General features: G+C 42.0%; 2 protein-coding genes across 4 annotated transcripts; one reads left to right on the forward strand and one right to left on the reverse strand.

The window, feature by feature from the left end:
• The first annotated feature begins 1393 nt into the window (after nucleotides 1–1393).
• On the forward strand, nucleotides 1394–5712 carry LOC114445976 (sodium- and chloride-dependent GABA transporter ine). Of its 3 annotated transcripts, none has more exons than XM_028421342.1 (13): nucleotides 1394–1530; nucleotides 1804–1938; nucleotides 2025–2229; nucleotides 2721–2853; nucleotides 2947–3081; nucleotides 3168–3271; nucleotides 3341–3465; nucleotides 3924–4036; nucleotides 4105–4245; nucleotides 4342–4441; nucleotides 4609–4709; nucleotides 4785–4952; nucleotides 5038–5712. In XM_028421342.1, exons 1-13 carry the CDS (start codon nucleotides 1404–1406, stop codon nucleotides 5185–5187), a joined length of 1737 nt encoding a protein of 578 aa, XP_028277143.1. In that variant the 5' UTR covers nucleotides 1394–1403; the 3' UTR covers nucleotides 5188–5712. The 3 variants fall into 3 exon arrangements, with proteins under 3 accessions (XP_028277143.1, XP_028277144.1, XP_028277145.1); XM_028421343.1 differs by having other exon boundaries at nucleotides 2028–2229; XM_028421344.1 differs by lacking the exon at nucleotides 1394–1530 and having other exon boundaries at nucleotides 1876–1938; nucleotides 2008–2229.
• Nucleotides 5713–5862: 150 nt separating this feature from the next.
• Nucleotides 5863–18335, reverse strand: dhrs11a (dehydrogenase/reductase 11a). The gene is made up of 7 exons (XM_028422344.1): nucleotides 17956–18335; nucleotides 8481–8690; nucleotides 7582–7676; nucleotides 7181–7310; nucleotides 6998–7090; nucleotides 6845–6910; nucleotides 5863–6755 (listed from the first exon to the last, which is right to left on the reverse strand). Exons 1-7 carry the CDS (start codon nucleotides 18085–18087, stop codon nucleotides 6714–6716), a joined length of 768 nt encoding a protein of 255 aa, XP_028278145.1. The 5' UTR covers nucleotides 18088–18335; the 3' UTR covers nucleotides 5863–6713.
• Nucleotides 18336–18426: the final 91 nt, after the last annotated feature.

Raw genomic sequence — 18426 nt, forward strand, 5'->3', positions numbered from 1 at the left:
TGTGGTGCAATGCGACGTTGGTGGATGGAACGAGACATGATGTCTCTGTGACATGGGCTCAGTGTGAACCTGCTCTCATCCATGAAGTGCACAGTGCGCCAATGGTGAATCTGCCAATCGCTCTGCACACCGTGCCTCTCACTTCCACCTGTTGTCTGTTCCATTTGCACAACAGCAGCTGGAACTGATTCACAGTCAGTGTTGATCCTAACTGGACAGGCTGATTTCACAGAAGTGTGACTGACTTGGAGTTACATTGTGTTCTTTAAGTGTTCCCTTTAGTTTTTTGAGTAGTGTAGTAGACCACATCTTTCTGGTGTGAGTTCTGAAACTTGAGGCCACTAATTGTCCCTGTATGCACAAAGACATAGCTGGATTTGAACACCATTACTGTCAAATTCTACACATCTAATCAGGTGACATTTATTTCTCTCCACATACCAGCTAGGTATGTGGAGAGACAGGAAAAGACTACGGTAAAAGGACCAGAGAGGGGCCACAGCACAGTACATACTGAACAACCAGCATGTTGACATCCTACACAGCAGTCAGAAGAGAAGGTAGGCTGTCACTGTTAGGCAGTAACAGAATATACTTTTTCCCCCAAAATTATAATTTTTCAAATATCAAATTCAAAGCAATTTCTGCGTCATTTTTTGACATGTAACTGGTTCCACATGCTTTCAGCTACACAAACCGTTCAGACATCATTCTGTTCAGCTCTTCAAGGGCTACTAAACTTGTATTCGGATTTGTACAAATATGTTTCGTTTTCAAAATATTATTAAAAATTCAAAAGACATTTAACATTGAAGTCTATGAGAGAGTCCTTCAACGAGGGTCATCTGCCAAATGTATCTCATCCTATTAAGATTTTCTACTTTTCAAAATAAGAGCTTCATCTTTCCAAATTCTTAACCATGTTTCAGCAAATTAAATTCAGATTGCAGATTCTCCAGCAATTCAGAGCAATCCTTCACATCAGCGTTCAAAGCAATGCTTCAGCTGCAGCAATCAAACTTGTATTTTCTTCAGGAAATGCTTTTCTAGTTGATGAACGCTATTTGGACAGCTGCTGTGTATGGTTACATAAAAACCCCTTATCTTTGCTGATCATGAAAGTTTGGTCATGATAAAAATTGTGCAGTTGTGCATAACATTAGTTAAATTAGTTTTTCAAAGTAAAAATCTGAACATTTATTTAACCGTTGTGCATTTTACACGCAACTCAAAATCACAAACCTGATGAACTTTCACTCATTGTCTTTGCTACTGCTGGAGTGTTTCTGTTGAGCTAATCATTAAGGATAATAAAAAGGGACTATCACCTCAAGTTACTATATTGAAGTAAACCATTCCATGGAGTTTGATCCCAGATGAGAACCACAGCTGACACAGCCGGCATGGATCAGCAGCTCAGCAGACCAACATGGAGCAGACAGATAGAGTTCACTCTGGCTGGCATCGGTGCCGCTGTGGGTCTGGGCAATGTTTGGAGGTTCCCTTATCTTTGCTACAGGAGTGGAGGAGGTGAGAGACCACAGTAATGTTTTATCTTAACAGGATAATGACAGGACCGCGCTGTGTGTACAGAGCTTTCACGTGTCAAAACTGAGTCAACAAAAACATGTTGATCAACAATGATCAATATATTTTTGTTGAAAAATGTTCCGATTGTAATTAAATGATCTGCGTGTGATATGTGTGTGTGTACAGCCTGTACGTACACCTCTCACAAATTAAGGGATGCAGTAGTAGGGAACTAGTAGTCTTATCAGCTAACTTATCATCACCTCCTCCCAGGTGCCTTCCTGGTGCCTTACCTGCTCATGTTGGTGGTGTTGGGGATCCCTTTGCTCTACATGGAGCTGACTGTGGGTCAGTACACAAGGAGAGGACCTGTCCATGCTCTGGCTAGTGTGTGCCCACTGTTAAAAGGTAGATGATCTCACGTATGTTCACTGTGTGAAAGGTGTTCAACCAGAATTTTTTTTTTAATAAAAAAAGACTTCTGCCCCCCTCAGGAGTGGGCATAGCATCAGTGGCCATCTCCTTCATCATGTGCACCTATTACAACATCATCATCACCTGGGCCCTCTATTACCTCTTCAGCTCCTTCCAGGACCCGCTACCATGGGAGAACTGCAATAACACCTGGAACACACCAAACTGCACCAACCATCCCACCCACAACAACTACTCCTCCACAGCAAGCCAGGAGTTCTTCAAGTACGTTTCACTGTGTGGGAGAAACCAACACTGGCCTCAATGTTTGAAACTAAGCTATACATTACAGCAGCAAACAAGTCAAACACTAGTGATCACATTATATGGTGAGGTGAGGAAAACCCATTTATTCATACATTTTGACAAAAGCCTATCTAAGTCTCTTATCACTGTGAAGGTCAGTGATAACAACAGACATAAAATGTTTAACAATGAGTTTTCTTGTGGATGCTGCAGCGTCATGCGTATTTACTCATTAACTTGTTTAACTGTTGTTAGTGGATAAATGTGTGATTGGAATGTGGGTGTGAAACACATCCATGATTCCCATGCTATCTGTAACTTATTACTTCTAGTTGTCTTGCAAACCAAATCCCATAGTGGGATAGTGTACCACATAATGAATTTATAACAGGATAGACAATCTGTCGGTTAGTATGTTGATTGTAGAGCATACATTGTGTACCACTGTTTTTATTTTGGAATCTTTGAAGATATAAGATGCTGCAGCAGACTAGTGGAGTAGAGGAGACAGGAGCGCTGCGGTGGGAGCTTTTCCTAATCCTCATCCTGGCTTGGATCGTCATTTATCTTTGCATCTTTAAGGGAGTGAAATCAACAGGCAAAGTGAGTGTGAAGAGAGAGAGAGAGACCTGAAAGAGAAATGAGAACAGGCAACAACAGACGTGCTGTGAGTGATATTATCTTCTGTGTGTGTAGGTGGTGTACTTCACTGCTCTGTTCCCGTATATTATACTGGTTTCCCTGCTGATCAATAATGTGCAGCTTCCTGGGGCATCAGAGGGAATATACTTCTTCATTGTGCCGGAATGGGAAAAGCTGCTTTCTCTGGAGGTAAGACTCACTTTGCCTGTAGTTGGTTTAACTAGTGTGAATGGATGCTGGCAGGAACGCTGGACTAACTTCCCTCTGTTTCACAGGTGTGGGTGAATGCAGCAGCTCAAATCTTTAACTCCATTGGGATTGGTTTCGGTTGCCTCCTGGCCATGTCCAGCTACAACTCCTTCAACAACAATGTCCTAAAGTAAGTTTACTTCTCAGGGTATCTCAGGGTATCAAAATAAATGGTATTAACAGCACACTCTCTCCACAGGGACACACTGACTATAGCCATCATCAACTCCCTCACCAGCATCCTGGCAGGTTTTGTCATTTTCTCTGCTTTTGGATACATGTCTCATCTGCAGGGAATCCCTGTCAGCAACCTGGCTGTGGATGGTATGCAAACAAAATAAGGGATACAAATAGAACCAATACTGTCTTTTTTATGGCTATTAAGAAATAAGCACTATATTTGACAAATGAAACCTGTTATATAGAATATGGTGTATAAGGGCATGCCAAAAAAACGACAAAATGTAGAAGATATAAAGGAGAAACATGGCATAAAATATATGATGCAGTCTAAAATCTTGTCAACACAGTCACTTAGGGGATGTTACATCTACAACGTAGGCTCAAATTTTAAGCACCTGACCTGATATGAAATTTTACGATAAATGTGGGCTAGTGATAAAAAAATGTAGTGATACAAGATTTTATGAAAACACAATCAAAGATTGTTGGTACATGTGCACTCATGTCTGCTTAGATGCTTGTTCAGTCCGTTATGCTGCATTGCACAGTGCTCGGCTGCTCCAACGCCTTTCATCGTGTGTGTGTGTGTGTGTGCTCAGGTCCAGGACTGGTCTTTGTTGTTTACCCACAAGCCTTTGCCAACATGCCATTATCTCAGCTCTGGGCTGTGATGTTTTTCTTCATGCTGCTTTGCCTCGGACTGGATAGTGAGGTAGTTCACTTAACAGTAGTTATCCACCAAAGAAGTGGTGCAGTGTGACTGAAACTCCTCTCTTCCAGTTTGCAATGGTTGAAGTGATGGTGACCAGTCTTATGGATGAGTACTATCAACATCATATCAAAGTTTTCAAACGGAAGGAATTCCTTGTTCTTGCAGTTTGTGGTGTTGCCTTACTTCTAGGAATCCCTTGTGTCATGCAGGTACACACTCTACAATAATGACTCAATTTTAACCAGATAGTAAGATCCTCAGCATCCATGCTGACCTAAACACACACCCTCTTCCCTGCTATCCAGGTAGGGATCTATGTCTTCCAGCTGATGGACCATTACACTGCCATTGTGTCCATCATGTTTCTGGCATTCTTTGAAGTTATAGCCACTTGTTGGAGTTATGGTGAGAAAATGATCGCATGCTTATGATGTACTGAGAGCCAACATTAGACTCATTTCATGGCTATGTGAGGCACACTATGTTCTTAAATTTGTCATATGCAAATGATGCGTGCATGGTTGTTGTTGTTGGCCTGTAAAGGTTAGTCTGAAGTGCTTTTCCATGTGCAGGTGTGAAGCGACTTTCAGCCAACTTAGAAGAGATGACTGGAAAAAAGGCAAACATCTTCTTCAGGCTGTGCTGGCTGATTGTAGATCCTGTGCTGATTACTGTATGTGGAGAAACATCTGTGTGATCAAGAGTTCCCCCTCAATGTCACACCTACATTTTTTCCCTCCTGTGGCAGGCGATCCTCATTTTCTCCATCATCCAGTTCAAACCAGCTCGCTACGAGAACTATGTCTTCCCTTCTTGGGCCCAGGGTGTTGGTTGGGTCATAGCTTTGGCCTCTATCATCTGGATTCCTCTGGGTGCCATTCACACATTGTGGGTGCTACCAGGCTCATTCATGCAGGTGATGTATATTTACCATTTGCAGCGGTCATCTTCATATAGATCGAGCTGCGCATGTTTATATTATCTGTACATTTCTATTACAGAAACTAAAGCTGTCCATCACGCCGTACGCGCTGAATGAGAAGTCAAAAATGCCGTATTATGAAAGAGGAGGAATAGGATATCCAGACATAGCGGTCATCAGCACCAGCATCTCTCTACCTGAAAAACCTCCCACTCACACCTACTTCTGACAAGTGTTTTGCTCTGATACACAATGTTCATGTTGCCACAAACAGTGGCAGATCATTGTTGAGCTCAAGCTGACCACAGGCGATTGTTTTCCATTAGAATTTAATCATACACAAAATTATGCTCAAAAAATTAAACAGAAGTATGTTACGGGAATTAATTACATAATTGTGAAAATGTACATTTTTGTTAGCCTTTGAATTTTACTTGAGCTTGTGTTGAACTTTGTTCTTATTTTTAATGCAATAGATGCATCTTTTCGTCTCCGTCACACTGACAGAGCTCCAGAGACAGTCCGCATTCATGGACTTTTCTTTGCTGAGAGTGCCATCTCATGGCCGTAACCTTTGTAACATGGAATCAGATACTGCACTTCGATTTAATATCTACTTTTTTTCCTTAAACAAATAACAATGTACTCATTTTTTTGACATTTACAGTTCATTGCATAACTTGTGTTTTCAAAAACATAAATTACTGTGACTGTAAGGTTGCTGACTCATTTATTTAGGTCAAATGCAACAGAGCCCTACTGATAAAAAATGCTGGTAGTTAACAGATATGTGCATAGGTCATGCAACTGTATGTCATGTAAGGTGCAATAAAAACCTGTCACAAAGTCCAGCAGTTTGTGTTTTACGCCTGCAATGACAAGCCAGTAAACACAACACCAAACATCACATGGGCAACAGATTTTATTTATTCATTCGTGAGAAATTTCCAACAGATGGGTACATGTTCCTATGTATACATGTGCAGTTAGTATTCTCCCCTATATAAGTTGCCAGTGTTTTGTTCTTGTAACTCCTTTCAAATGAACCCAAAGTGTTGAACAGATGAAACAGGCAAAAAGTTGGACTGTAGGAACCATTGTGCTTCCCAGACAAAGGTATCACTTCACATGCCTTTCCTGATCTGTGTGAATCCCAGATCCAAACAAGGGTGATTGAACATGTAGGATGGACAGACTGGTTACTTACAGTGGGTATGACATATTGCCTAGGGTTAGTTAATATCAGACCACATCTATATATAATCAAAACCTAAAGTATTTATTAAAAAAGTAGTCATTCTTATAAACAGCAATTACTCTCAAATTTAAAAAGATATGTCGTATGACCTACAAAAACAAAACAAAAAAAGAAACATGTGCAATCAATGGCATACTCTTCCCTCTGAAGTGACAGCTGTGCAGATGACCACACAGCACAGCAGCAACTTTTTCCTCATTTGTTCCTACTGTAGTTTGGAGTCAGCTCTTTTCAGGTCTGAGCCCAACTATACACAAAAGCCAGGTTGCTGTATTTCAGTAGTATATTTGTAGTGGTTTACACAGTCCAAGTGTTTCTTTCCTTGCACAGCCTCCTCATGGCTCCAGCCCTCCATGACCACGTCCCTACCAACACATCACAGCTGTAGTTGATTTGTTTCGCCCCCCACCCTCCCCAACCATTTGCCCAGCAGAGGTCGCTAAGGAGTCACCATGGCTGCTGTCTGTCTGCTCCTCTTACAGCTTCCTGCTTCTCTGCTACGACACCTGCTCAACCGGCCTCATCTGCACATCTCCAATCTGATGATATATGAATGGTAGATCAATACAGACATCTAATTAACACTTTATTAGAGCAAAGTGTAATGGACACAGAACGTGAGATGTACCTGGACATGAGGAGGGGCACTGAGGACAAATGTGACTGCACTGGCTATATCTTCTGCTTTCAAACACTGAAACAAAGAGAAAAAGGCATTATTGATGCCACAGTGTTCAGGCATTGTCACAGTGAGAAACACATTTAAAATTAAATGTCCTACTTTTATACTCTCGTACACAGCAGCTGCTTTCTCTGGATCACTGTTATGGTGCCGGAAAGCAAACTCAGTCTCCACAATTCCAGGAGATATACACTGCAGGGCAGGACAATGCATGATAAATGTACTGCGTACACACTGAGCTGCACTGCCTGCACAGGCCAAAGAAGGGAACAACTAACTCACTGTGGCTCTGATGTGGGTGTTGGCTTCTCTGAGCTCTTGCCGTATCCCCTCAGTCAGAGCCGTCACAGCATATTTAGTGGCACAGTAAAAATGCTCGTCAGCACTTGGCACCACCCGGTGTCCACCCATACTGTACCAGGTACAAAGAAAAAAACTCAACATTGATTCAGGAAATATTTAGCCCTAGTAGCTGCTCCTTATATACTATTTTACCTGCTCTTCCCCTAAATGCCTTCCCTTGCCCAATACAGGATATTTCTAACAAACCATGTTAGATGTCCCATTTAATTGTCACTTACAACGCACTACACTATACTTACTATACAGATACAACACAGCCACAGGATTAATAGGTCACATATAAATCATTGTTCTATCATACGGTTGCTGTAATAGCTTACCTGTTAATATTGATGATGTGGCCATCGTCCACATTCCTCTCCTTCATTGATTTGTAGGCCTCACGGGTGCAGATAGACAAGGCTAAGACGTTCACCTGCAGAGGAGGTTAACAAAAAAAGCAGTATTAACTATTTATGTATGCATATTGATCTACGTAATACAGCTATTTAAAAGTCTGTGTATAATCATCAAATGATACGCATAATTTTGCTTGCGATTTATTCACATATAAGATTGCCACGTGAAGAAACTGATGTTCACTGAGTCAGTGTGTTACACCACCTCAACCTGCTGTTCCTGTCCAGCTTGTGGCCTCTAAGCTGGTCCTGTAGTGACATTAATAGACGGCAGGTTAAACGCCAGTGTGGAAGCAAGATAGGGGGAGGTGACCAAACAAGGTCAGCGTACAGATTAAACACAGGCTAAAAATACACTGCAGTACACATTCATGTGGGCTGCCATGACAACAGATGGGCAGCCGTTACAAATGCTGCAGGACCCTGGAGAAAGAGACTTTAGAGGAGGGGGGCCTACAGTGGTCAAGAGCTCAATGAATCAGAATGTAAAGTCCCAACAAGAGAAATAGTGCTGGTCTTCATTAGCAAGCCTCTGCTGTGCCAGAGCTTCCCCTCAGAGCCAATGAAGCGGTCTCTGTGAGGAGAGTGAAACACAGTGTATCTATGTGTGTACAGACCCATGTTTTAACAACACTTTTCCTAACTACACTCCTATCAGACTTCCACTCACACGGGGCAACCATTCCAGCCACTCCCTCTGCCTTTCTGCTTGAGATGAGCAACCATAAAATCAATACAAAATATACAAAAAATACTAAGCTTGTTTTCAACTTGTCTCAGCATTGGCATGTAGTGTATCTGTGTGTCTGTGACCCACTCACATCGATCATATTCCTCCAGCCTTCTGTCTTTCCGCTGAGCAAAGGTTCATTGTGGGCCAGGCCGGCATTGTTGATGCACACGTCCACACCCTTGTGCAGCGTCTTGATTGCTGAAAACATGGACAGGATCTCCTCCTCGTTGGACAGGTCGCACTTGTAAGGGATAAGTGTGCCACTGTAGCCTGCACTCTGACATTCTGCTGCCAGCTTCTGTAACACAAAAAAACAAACGAACAGGAAATCAGTTTAAAAACAGTTCATATTTGTCACAGGATACAATTCACAAACATTAAAATGAGGAATGATTAACTTTAGTAAGTGAGATGGAGGTAAGTGATAACCATCCTACCCACCCAGGCACTCAGAAAGCAGTGAGAACGTGCAGCCATAAAACCAACACCACATCAGTGGAGGGCCAGAGGTAACCTGTCAGCACCAGTGCAGCCGGAATCACTCAAGGGAGTATGATTTCTTACTTATAATTAAAAGTATACTAAAATGAATCCTAAATCACCACTTAAGATATGACGAAGCAGCTTTGTGTGGACTGATGCCTCTGATGATGATACTGCTGGGTTGAGCTTGCTACAGGTTGAGCAGGCTACACTCCAACCGGGTCAGCTGGCTGTCCACCACTGCAGGTTATGATACAAACTGACACAGATCCTGCTGCCAGGCACAGCTGCACCAGTCACCTGATGTCTCATTCTGGGTGCCAGTCAGAACAGAAGGCAGCGTGGGTGATAAGGCGGGGCTGGTGGCACACAGAGATGATACACTGTAACGCTGCCTGCGTGAGCACCGTACTGCCAAAAGGATTAAATGTTTCTAAATTCCTTCATAAGAAATGACTGGTGAATATCTGCAGAGTTCTGATGGCTGTTCCAGTCACCTAAACAAGCTGTCCCCAGTCTTTTTGTCCTTCATCAACACCAACTGTCATGATCCTAACATCTTGAAGTGGTTATTTAGTGGTTTATAACGTTTCAGTCATTTGTATAGCTTACGGTACTTTTTTTAACAGTACACATACTCATAAAGACACTGCAGGGGGGACGGACAACCGTGGAAAATATACACTAAGCTGATTAAATGTGACTTATGTATGGACATTTTAATTTAGACCTTTTTTCATTGGTTCATTGTAATGATACATATACGTAGGGTGAGACATGGGAGCTTTTTGAGCTTCTTAATGGTTGCATGCCAGGAAAAGGGGATCAAAGTCATTATACATAGCTTTTTTTTATCAGGATCACTGGGATTGAGGGATCTTTTTTTTTTAAACAAAACACATAATAGAGTGGACGCACCCTATCTCACACTTAGAGTGTGCAGATTTCTCTGCTCTTCCACTAAGCTGTTTAACTGAGATTATCTAGAGAGAAGGCATTACCCAAACAAAGCTGGCAAAATGCTAAAACACTAAAAACACTTGTCCGATGTGTAAAGATGACAACAAACTGCTGCTTGTGTTGTACATAACCTCCTTTTGTCCAGCACTAGGGATGTGAGGCTGTGATCACTGGTCTGTTCAGCTGCATTTAAAATCAAGTTTCTGAACCAGCCTTTAGACAAACGCTCTTTACTTCACACCCTCCTGAATGCCTCTGGGGACTTGCTGTCAGGCAGGAATGAGCAGACCTCGTGCAGGTTAACATAAGATGAAGCCAGCCTTTTGTATGAGTGAAGGAATTACTTGTTTTACTGAGGTTGAAATGGGAGCAGCAGAGCAAACCGGCTGTGATCTCCATCCAACTACAGGAAGTCTCAGGCTGTGAATCTCTGTGTGTTGTGTGTATGTGGGTGTGTTCTGGCACCAGCTGCACCGCTCTGGTCAGGACCAGCCCTCGTAGTGGCCACACCTACACCACACACGGCGTGCTGCTCCACAGATATGTAAGCAGGCCTGAAATGCTAGAGCAGCGTTGCTGGCAAATGCTTAGGCTCATTCATTTAATTACAAAATTTATCTCAATGGCCGACTGCCGCACACTTGAATGAGTCATTGGGGACTACTAAGGGTCAACTATTTTAGAGGACAAAGCTCTGTATCAGTAACATTTATATTGCTCTTTTCTTGAGTGGTTATGAAAGAATCACTGCTTGTGTTTACCTAGTGTAGATAATGTTTTTTTTACAATTCAAAAAGCAAATAATATTATAAAGCTTGTCATGTTACATTAAGCACTCTGACACATCTCTACATGCCCACATAAGTTACATTCATGGCCTATAACCCCTTTAGAGGGCTGTTACATAAGGTCTGCAATGTAAAGGACATCATTGTCCAACACAGCTATCATCAATCATTTGCTCATGTCAAACTGGTGTAAATGGACCAGCAAAAAAACTCGCAGGAGACAGAGATAAAAATAAAGATGCCAAAGTGCTGAAGGCAGACAAGCTTTAAGTAGTGAGACAGATCAATAGCACCAGGCAGCAGCAGCCATGAGCACAGAAATGTGAGAAATTACATTTGTCTCAGGTTGACTCTCTTAGGTCCACATACAAAAGAGTGATTGTGTTATGGGAAGCTGTGCCTCCTTCTACCTTTTTATAAAAAAACAGAATGCAAGGTGGCAAAAAAATGTAATGTAGCCATAGTTCAGCCCCTCTCCTATTCAACCTTCATGTCCCATCTTTTAAGTACCTGTGAAACAAAAAACAATTTTGCCTGTCATAATGCATTTTCATCCTCATTACCAAGGCTGTTGTCCAGTGATTACAAAAAGTGTGCAAAAGGAGGGAGGGATGAAAGAGAGAGAGGGAGGAAGGGCTGGCAGCCAGAAACTGAAACGGAAGGAGAATGGGAGAAAGAGAAAACAAATCCTAAAGCATACCACATAATAGCTCAACATTCAGTTTCCAGCAGCACATTCAAGGAAAAAGTAAGAATGAAGATGTAGTCGTAAACTGTGTGATGTGTACAGGCAGTCTCTTTTAGTTCTGGCCTCATACGCTCATACTGCCTGTGCGGTCAAAGGTGACAGTAGGCTGTATAATAGGATTGCAGCAGGGTAGAAGAGATGGTTGTGTGATTATCTCTTATGCACACTGAAACACTGCCACTAAAAGGTCTAAAGGTTGAACGGGGCGGTTTTATAGTGCTGCCTAATCAAGATGAGAGATAGGAAAAATAATTACACCCTTTGTTAGTCACCACAGATTGGGAACTACCCAGCAATGAATGTTTGAAGATGTCTCTTTGACAACTTTCAATTCAAACATACTTTTGTGTGAGAGATGAGTAAAAACAACACTGGATTAGGACTATATGACAACTGACGTTTGGTATGTGAATGTGGCTCAAAGGAAAATGCTTTCATAACCCTGAAAGACAGTGCAGGCAAGCAGGTGTTGTGTAACAGACTGGTGCAACCAGTGTGGTTGGATTTTGTGTTCTAAAACAAAGTGATAAAATACCAAGAAAAAGAGGCAGAACTTATTTTTAAGAAAGCAACGACTGCACAAACAAAGCACTTCTCTTAGCAATAGTTACAACAACAATCAATACAAAGCTAAATAATAACAACAGTCCTATTGGTATATTCACATGGGCATCATATGATTAAAAAAAACTCGCTCTTCAGTTCTCTTGTTTGTACTTTAAACATGCTGAGGGGTGAACCCTGCTACTAGTGAACCAGCATGCGCCACCCTCCTCCTCCATCTCATGTGATGGGCTGTTTGTGCACCTGACTGCAGCGATCATTACAACAGCTTGGTCTTTCTGCAGCCCTCATGCCGTCTATGAAACATCATTATGCATGCTAGGCTTATGATGACTTCGGCCTAGACACAGGAGAGTCTCATGGAGACAGTGTTGACCCAGCACAGACCAACATGAAAACCTTTCACAGCAGGCCAGCCTGGGCAATGGCAAACAGTCAGCAATGAATCCAATCTGGCTGCTGCTGAAGCAAAAACCACCCAATTTGCATTCTGTAACATCAACCTCACTATTTTTAGAAATGAACTGAACTTAGTTCAGTTAGTAAAACTGTTCTGTGCTGATCTGCTACTGCACTTCACACAGTATTTTTCTTGCACATCAGATACAAACACACACAAACACGGATTCACACATGCAGAGAAGGTTCCAGTCAAGTCTTTAACAGGACAGGACAGGACAGGAAGCTCTCTACCTATCACAGGAGGAAGCCTGAGGAGGGACTGTCAATGTCGGTAAACCTTACACCTTGAAATATGATAAGCCGTGGAGAGGACGCCACAGTGGTGGTGCAGGAAGAATGGCTCACAGGGGTCACTGAGCTGTCCGAACCAATCAGACTGTGAACTACAGTATATATCCAGATGATGATGTAGAATGATTAAAACAAGCTCAACGACTTGTATTGAGCAATGAGAAGAAATAAAAAGAGAAAACCTTCATGGTAGTTAGCCACAGACAAAGTAATCAGTAAACTGCAACAGATTTTGGAAGTCTGGATAAATTAAGGAGGGTCCATCAGTCTCCTACCTACTGCAGCAGCTATTGTTATGCTCACGTGTTAGGGTACACAGAGCCAATCTCGTGCTCAGATTCTTTCCACAGACTGCACACAAGCAAGTGGAGAGGGAAAGACAGGGTTTCAAACTAATTTCAAGCTGCAACTGTACTGTAAGTATAAACTGCAAGTATTAGTACTTAGTATTTGTACACTTGGGGCCATTAAACAGACAGACTGATATCAGATCATCACCTTCGTAAATCTGTGTCTCCCTACTGTTGCTGTGAGAGGCATCCTATATGAGGAAATGTTATTTATCATGCTGTTGTGAATGCTGCCCCTCTTGGGGGCTGAATCCATGGAAACACAATGGATTATTAGTAGGTATATATCTCTGTCAGCTCACGTGGAAAACGTGCAGTCAGTGGAAAAGCTTTCTGCATGGCTAAGACAAAAAGCCTGTGAGCCAAAGGAGCTGTGAGGTAACTCGATGAGCTCAGGAGAAAATTGACATGGGAAATCTGAAATCTGAATGAAAGCGAAACAGTAGAGAAGAAGACAGAAGTGCAGTGATTTCTCTAACAGCTGATGACACAGCAAAAAGCACCATGATAAAACACTGTGATTAGACTATTAATAGATACTGTATTTCATTTATAGAAGGGTACAGGAAGTAAAAAAAGAACACACAAAGAAAACCAGCGTAAAGATAAAAGAGTGACAGTGCAAAGTGAGACAGAGGGTAAGAGACAAAGGGAGTAAAGCTCTCTGACCTGACCCGCTTCAAATCCATTCTGGACTGAATTCTATTCACTGTGAACCAACAGGACAGAGAGTCCAGACACAACACACAGGAGGAGACTGAGACAGCTTCAAATTTGCAGAGGGACACTGACTGACTGTTACTGTGTCACCTCAGATTCTGAAGCATGACTGAGCACCTTTTACCTCCCACAGACTGGGCACCAAGTCAAAGCAGGTCCGCCAAGGACTGAAATTAACCTTCTGGCTTAACCTGCCAAGATCATGGAGTTTACTTCACAATTTACTCAGTTAAACAACAAAAAGTCTGCAGACGTTTAGAGGCTACTGTTTGGAACAGAGCTGCAAACTGGCAAAAGCACACTGGAATAAAGTGATTTGGTTCACACTGACAAGAATAATGTTTAACCAGATGAGGTTAACTGTCTGCCTGTTACCTCTCCTCCACACATGCTTACTCTTATCCCTGACTGTTTTGTTTTTTAATTGATGAGCTCAATCATTTGATATAAAGTGTCTTCTTTGCGGGGTCCTTAATGTGGATTCCTTTCCCTATCTCTTGCTAACAGTCGCTCTCCACAAAATCCACCAAAAAGCCACACATAATGCTCACTACATTTATCTGATCTAAACCTGCAGCTTCATTATGAAATGCCTCTATTGTTTAAGTCTCTTCTGAGGGTTTGAAATGCAAGATATCTGCAGGAGTCTGTAAAAATAGAAAAACTCTTTGGACTTGATGGTCCTTGAATGCATGTGTGACATTCAGCTGAGTCAGAAAACAATTCAATCTAAGCTTACTTAATACTTATTATATGTGTCAAGAAAAAAATCAAAAAGAAACATATTCTGTGCTGCTTAACTGCTTAGTGCAAATAAGTCAATTCCTTGACTCTCTTGTGACTCACAAGACAGATCTCTCTTCTTTTCAGCATGTTCCTGTATTTAGCCTACGTATCCTGCGTCAAGGCTGGAAAAATATCCCTCGAAGAGAACATTTTGATCCTTCTCTCAGGCTCTTATGTGGCAACACAAGCAGTATATTCCATATGCATAAGTGACTATTGATTGTGATCGATTATGTGACTGACCCCACCCCATCCCCAATTCTGCCTCTCCGTCCCTAGAGCAACTGCATTACCCGCACTAATCTCCTCTACAGCACGCTTGGCCTGCACACCATGTGAAAACATAAAAACGCATTTTAACAGTGCACAGACCCTCCCATTACCAACATAAATGTAGATACATCCCGACAATAAAAAAAAGAAATCATGGTATGCATTACAGGATTAAATTTCCTTGACAGATGTAGCAACTGATTTGGCCATCAGCAACCATGTTCATACTACCATAACTGTTTTTACTGCTAGGTAAGCAGATATAATACAAATATGGGATATGTGGGCTTAAATGCTTAGAGGTCTAAGAAAAAAACCTTCTGAGTCAGGAACTGGGTGTCCTTTTCCTCTGCGCCAGATCACAGCTCAGATTTTAAATCCATCTAATATGGCAAAATACAGCTATATTATATATATACACTATATACTAAAATAATATTTTTGCTCCTCCTGTTTGATCCTCACTGCTGGACTCTAATGAGATGCATACATATTGGCACATGTTTAGACTGTACCGAGGCTACTAGCCTCCCTGAAACATTTTGTATAAGACCACACTGTGTGCACTGCCAGGACCTTTTTGTTGTACTGCTCTGGTTCTTAAAGGGTTTCACAAGAGTTAATGAGAAGCTGTGTTTCAGCCACTTGGATGTTGTCTCCATTCTTGCTCAGAGCCCATGGTGACCGCACGTCTCCCTTCACCTCACTGCCCCCCCCACTGCCTATAGTCTCACACACACAACAAAACAATACGACTGCCACGGCTCTCCACTCCACTTTCTCAGAGATTTGTTGACACAGAATACAGAGGCCAATAACACTTGAATCTATTTCTCCCTTTCCTCATTGCTCTCTCTGGTCTACTGTGGCAGAGAATGCTGCTGCTGGGAATTATTACACAAAAGTTTTATATTTTCCAAAATAGAGTAATAAAAACAAAAGGGTCAAGAACAACTGCTTGGTGATACATGGACACTTGCATTCTGCATGAGGAGCATGCCAGGTTTGGCACAACTACAGCAAGACTCCAGTTTACATTGCAGGAAGGCTACAATACCTGCTTTGTTCTTCAGCTCACACAGACACTCTCTAAGGTCTTGTACAAGTGATGAAATCTGTCATTGAGTGGGAGAGACAGAAACTTTACACTGTATACAACCTGATCTTTTTTTTTGCTTCAAAATTCACATGAAATAATACTGTTATATGGTCAGCTCTTCAAATATGTATTAAAACATAATATATAAAGTTTAAATGTTGTGACCTTGTTATGGTCTTGCAAAAGTCACAGGGGCTGCTGCAGTTAACTATTGACAGCAGCAGCCATGTGACCACAGTATGAATGGAGGGAGGTTATCTATTGCACAATTCTGCTGCTGAGGGCATGGGTGTGTGTGTGTGTGTGTGTGTGTGTGTGTGTGTGTGTGTGTGTGTGGTCAGGGTGGGGAAAACTGTTTCATGTCAAAGAACTGAAATTTATTGAAACCCTAAACAACAAAAATATGTTTGAAATTACAAATATGTGTGCTTGTCAATTATACTTTCACGTCACCATTGTCATCACTTACCGAAACTAATGTTGCTACAATACTCTTGTTGTGAAACATACTGTAGTGAAGAAGCTGGTGTAATAGCCACTGTGTAGGACAACTTAATGAAAAAGCATTGATCCTGGGTGAAGAACTAATCAGCATGTGATCACATGATCGTGTCTCCTGCCTGACAATGAGATATCGCAGGTTATCATGAGTAATAATCAATTCTTGAGAAGAGTGCGGTTGAAACTCCTTAGTCACATTAGCTGTAAACCATGTTGGGGTGTATTGTTAGATCTTCTAAGCTGATTACTTTCCTACCTAGATATAAAAAAATGACAAACACGTTACTCTTTATTATAATAGATAAAATGGACGGTTGGACAGCACCTCAAACAATCTACTATGGCGACACATTAGCTGTGTAAAGGGTGGTGAAGGCTTTCTGCTGCATAATGCTTAAAATCAGTAGGGTTTAATCATTGTCTGACAAGATGAGCAAGGTGCAGTGTCTGATGGCTTATAGTTAGACATAAGAGCTACTGAGACAGGCCCAGTTACACCAGCCCTGGAGGAGGAGGAGCCTGTCCTCCCGTCGACGATCCACTGAAGTGTTTCCGCCCTGATGTGTGACAGCTACAACCACTGCAATTATTTTTACTTGACTATATTAATGATTAATTAATTAAATCATTTACTAATTACAGTTCTGAGTTCATGGGTTTAATGTGGAACTGGCACATTCACAGACAGTTCAAACATATTCACCACCAGCACTAATTACTTTCACAGTTGTGATGACAGCAGGAAATAATAATTTGACTATCGTAGTGGGTGTGAATTGAGGTCACTGTGACACACATATAAAATCAGTGTGTGTTTGAATTAGATGTGTTGGGGATTGTTGTGCAGTGGTTATATAAAACATATTAATGGCTTTCTTGTCTTGACACACTGGAGAAGCTTAACCCTTTGATCAGGATATTTCTGTACATTTCTAATCAAGCCTTTTAGTCCACACTGTCCTACACAGCAGACAGGTAGTCAGCAGGAACCTCCCTTACATAAATGTCACTTTGTAGAACTGAACACACTGAATCCTGACCTCAAAGAAGATCAACCAGGAGAAAGTGAAATATCCAACAGGGATTAATGACAGAGAAGATTATAGATCAGCGCTATAGTGGGGTTATGAGAAGTGATGCTGCTATAGAAGCATCATTACAGAATTTCTGTCTGTGTATACTGGTAAAAACGAGCTATACGGGACTTAGCTGCTGTCGGCATGTCTCATGTTTTTGTGAATTTCTAAACGGTGTATATTATATTTGTGTAACTATTATATTTATTGCAGCAATGTTCCCTTCGTGAAACTGGCTGTATCACCTAACATGAGACGTGACTTGTTATTTCCACAAACAGAGCTACATATATTTCTAAACCCATACTGTCCCAATAACCCGCTGTAACACCGGGCTAAAAAAAACTGTAAAGCTAATGTTAGCTAGCGCACAGTAAGCTAGTTTGTAGTGAGAGCTAGCTTATGAGTCGGACCGACTTATTCCTCACTCTCAATCAATGCTATTGAAATTAAATGTCCCACCTCTATTTTGTCGACATTCCTGGCACAGCCAACAACCCTCATGCCTTGCTGGACCAGTGCCCGGGCAACAGCCGCTCCAATTCCCACCGAGGCTCCGGTCACCAGGGCCACTCTGCCTTTCCACCGTTCCATCTCCACCGGTACTGGAGCTACGCTGAACAACAGCTCCGAACTGGCCAACTGTTACCCTGTATGTGTAGTTCAAGCTGCTACACTTGCAGTCCTGTCCCCGGTATGTTCAAAGTGCAGGGTGATGCAGCACCTCTAGCCTCCTGTATCAGTCTGTGCAGCATCCAGTCCAACAGCAGCCAGTGCGCGTAAACTCAGATCCATGCGCTCCTCTGGCCGAAATATGAAGAGACCCAGCGAGTGTGAATGTTTGGTTCACATCACCGCCCACTCTCTTTTTGAGCTCTGGGGCCTGAAGGGGGGTCTCCAAGTACAGTTATGTGCAGCCACCTACTGGAGAGG

This window comes from Parambassis ranga, chromosome 14 (genome assembly GCF_900634625.1).
Source record: "Parambassis ranga chromosome 14, fParRan2.1, whole genome shotgun sequence".
In the NCBI taxonomy this organism is placed as follows: domain Eukaryota; kingdom Metazoa; phylum Chordata; class Actinopteri; family Ambassidae; genus Parambassis; species Parambassis ranga.

Coding starts and splice junctions, on each gene's coding strand:
- LOC114445976 (XM_028421342.1), top strand. CDS start 1,404: ATGGATCAGCAGCTCAGCAGACCAACATGGAGCAGACAGATAGAGTTC. Junction 3,082..3,167: donor AAAAGCTGCTTTCTCTGGAG/GTAAGACTCACT, acceptor TCTGTTTCACAG/GTGTGGGTGAATGCAGCAGC. Junction 4,442..4,608: donor AGCCACTTGTTGGAGTTATG/GTGAGAAAATGA, acceptor TTCCATGTGCAG/GTGTGAAGCGACTTTCAGCC.
- dhrs11a (XM_028422344.1), bottom strand. CDS start 18,087: ATGGAACGGTGGAAAGGCAGAGTGGCCCTGGTGACCGGAGCCTCGGTG. Junction 8,691..17,955: donor GGAATGTCGACAAAATAGAG/GTGGGACATTTA, acceptor TTTGTGTTACAG/AAGCTGGCAGCAGAATGTCA. Junction 6,756..6,844: donor GTGCCCCTCCTCATGTCCAG/GTACATCTCACG, acceptor ATATATCATCAG/ATTGGAGATGTGCAGATGAG.